At 37.7% G+C, this 2,602-nt stretch overlaps 1 protein-coding gene across 1 annotated transcript; it reads right to left on the reverse strand.

Annotated features, from left to right (window-relative positions):
* Nucleotides 1-294: 294 nt before the first annotated feature.
* LOC133784983 (uncharacterized) lies at nt 295-1,533 on the reverse strand. The gene has a single exon (XM_062224244.1). The coding sequence runs from the start codon at nt 1,531-1,533 to the stop codon at nt 295-297; it is 1,239 nt and encodes a 412-aa protein (XP_062080228.1).
* Between the last annotated feature and the right edge of the window lie 1,069 nt (nt 1,534-2,602).

Raw genomic sequence — 2,602 nt, forward strand, 5'->3', positions numbered from 1 at the left:
TCCATGGTCGAGCTCTACTCACGTCAGTTGAGCTCTATGTTGGAATATTTATCTATCTTTACAAAGTTTGACCATTGATGGTCGAGCTCTACTCATATCAGGCGTTCTATACTGGAATATTTATCAATCTTTGCAAAGCTCGACCATTCATGGTCGAGCTCTACTCATGGAAGTCGAGGTTCATCTCAAGTAAACACAAGAAAATTTAAATTAATTCAAATTCAATGATATAAATTAACCATAGTAATTTAAAACAAGCATATGCATCAACAATTACAATTTAGAAGTTGTGGCTCATAAGGGGCATGTTTTTTTGGAGTGACCAGGCTGCCCGCATAGACCACACCTTTTTATCCATTTTTTTCCCTCACCAACTGATGGGATTCTTTTCAATTTTGCTCTACCACGCTTGATTGGGACATTTGGAGGCAATACCTTCGGCAATACTTCAACTTCATTGATATCCCAATCTTCTTGTTGAGGGACTGGATAAATGGTATCAACATAAGCCAACGCCCAAGTTTCCAACTTATAATAATTAGAGCACAAATCATACACTTCTATTCCAGCTTGCTCATATGATGCTAATGCATGCACACATGGAAGTTGATCAAGGTCAAAGACACGACATGAGCATTGTCTTTGACCTAAATCAATTATGGCATCATTTTCTTTACCTGTAACCTCATACTCAAATCGGTTAAGTTGTTTCACATTCATTTCCGATGCTTTCTTGAATCTTTTTCGAATAATATTCTCTGCCTTTGGAGTTAAAGGTGTACACTTTGTATTGATAGATGCCACAATATTGCGGCGATTGTTGAACCACTCAGAGACTTTTGCCTGCATAGCCTCCAACAACGCAATGATAGGGTACTCTCTAGGTTCCCTCAGTGCTGCATTAATAGATTCTGCACCATTCGTAGTCATAATATTGTACCGACAACCTGTAAAGTGAGATCTCGCCCATTTACTAAGTGTGAGATTTGATTCTTCAAGATACTTCACTGCTACGGGATACCTATTCTTCAATTCATCATAGAGTTTGTTGAAATCGGAAACTTTATAGGCATTGGCAGTTTCTTCGAATAATTTTATGACACCTTTAACTCTGACACGTGCTTTAATATTCTGAGACAGATGCCACCTACAATGCCCATGTTGTGACTTCCTATAAATATTTGACACCCCATTGATGATGCTTTGATTTCTATCTGAAATAAAGACTAAATCACTATCATCTGGTATAAGTTCTTGTAACTTTGTAAGGAACCATGACCATGAAGCATCATTCTCTGAATCAACCACAACCCAAGAAATAGGATATTGATGAAAATTACCATCTTGTGCTGTTGCAATGAGCATTACACCTTTGTACTTGGTCTTCAACCAAGTCCCATCCACCGCAATAACCTTTCTCATGCAACGAGATCCTTTGATGCATGCTCCATATGCTAGGAAAACATATTTGAATTTAGAATCTTCATCCACCTCCAAATGCGTGATCGTACCTGGATTCATCTTTCGAACCATGTATAAGTAAGCTAGAAGATTTTGAAAACTTAATTCAAGTGAACCTCTAAGAAGGTTGTTTGCAAGTTTTTTCCCCTTCCAAGCTTTCCAATATGTTATTGGCATGTGATTGTTCTACATAATCGTCATTATTGCTTTTGGCTTTGGTGTCTCTTTTTGACCATCGAAGCTTGACCTCACGACATTAGCAACTACTGCAGCACTTGCTTGACGATGCTTTCTTTTTCGGCTAATAAGGGAACAAGTGTGAGTGTTACAATAAGTTCGTATTGAGAAACGCTCTGAGTTGGTAACTTTTGCTGCACGCACTGCCCAATTGCATGACTTGTCAATGCATTTTGTCACATATAATGACTTGGTAGATTTATTAATTTCCATCTCAAAGCAAGCCTTTATTGCAATATCGTTCAACTTAGTTTTTGCCTCATCTTTGTTCTTGAATTCTTGACCAATTGCCAAATCTGACCCATCTGGGAAACTAAATGTGTCTTCACTAGGGACTTGATTTTGTTCATCATGGTGGTCCAACGAATCATAGTAGTTCAGTGGGTCAATGTGATTTAGAGTTGGAGATGATGATGTTGTCCTTTTGTTAAGAAGGTCCACAGGTTCACAACCTAGATTAACACCACTTTCGCTTGGTGCAGAAGCAACATCACAAATATTATTTTCAAAGTAGAATTCACGGTCAAAGTAATCATCTACTAAACTTTGTTCATTTTCTTTCATGTTGCGTTCAACTTCCATGTCACATATATCTTCTCTCTTAATGAGCTCCACACGTAGTGCAACTCTATGATTGTTCTCTCCACAATCCAAAAGATAAGCTGCAAGACATTCATCCCCTCGTAAAATGAGTGGTGGCATATTTTCTCCCGCAATGATAGGTACGTAACTTATTTTCAATTCGATATCATTTTTATTCACCCCAATCTTCTTATACAATTTCTCCAATAACACCTCAAAAGTAATATTGGAGTCATCAACAATGATAGATATAACTTCCTTATTCTTTGGTGACCATTTATACAACCCTTGCTCTTCCTTCCATTCCCCATCATATTGAGCA

This window comes from Humulus lupulus, chromosome 6 (assembly GCF_963169125.1).
Source record: "Humulus lupulus chromosome 6, drHumLupu1.1, whole genome shotgun sequence".
Lineage (NCBI taxonomy): Eukaryota > Viridiplantae > Streptophyta > Magnoliopsida > Rosales > Cannabaceae > Humulus > Humulus lupulus.

Excerpts from the sequence above, each read along its gene's own strand:
- LOC133784983 (XM_062224244.1), bottom strand. The coding sequence starts at position 1,533 with ATGGTTCGAAAGATGAATCCAGGTACGATCACGCATTTGGAGGTGGAT.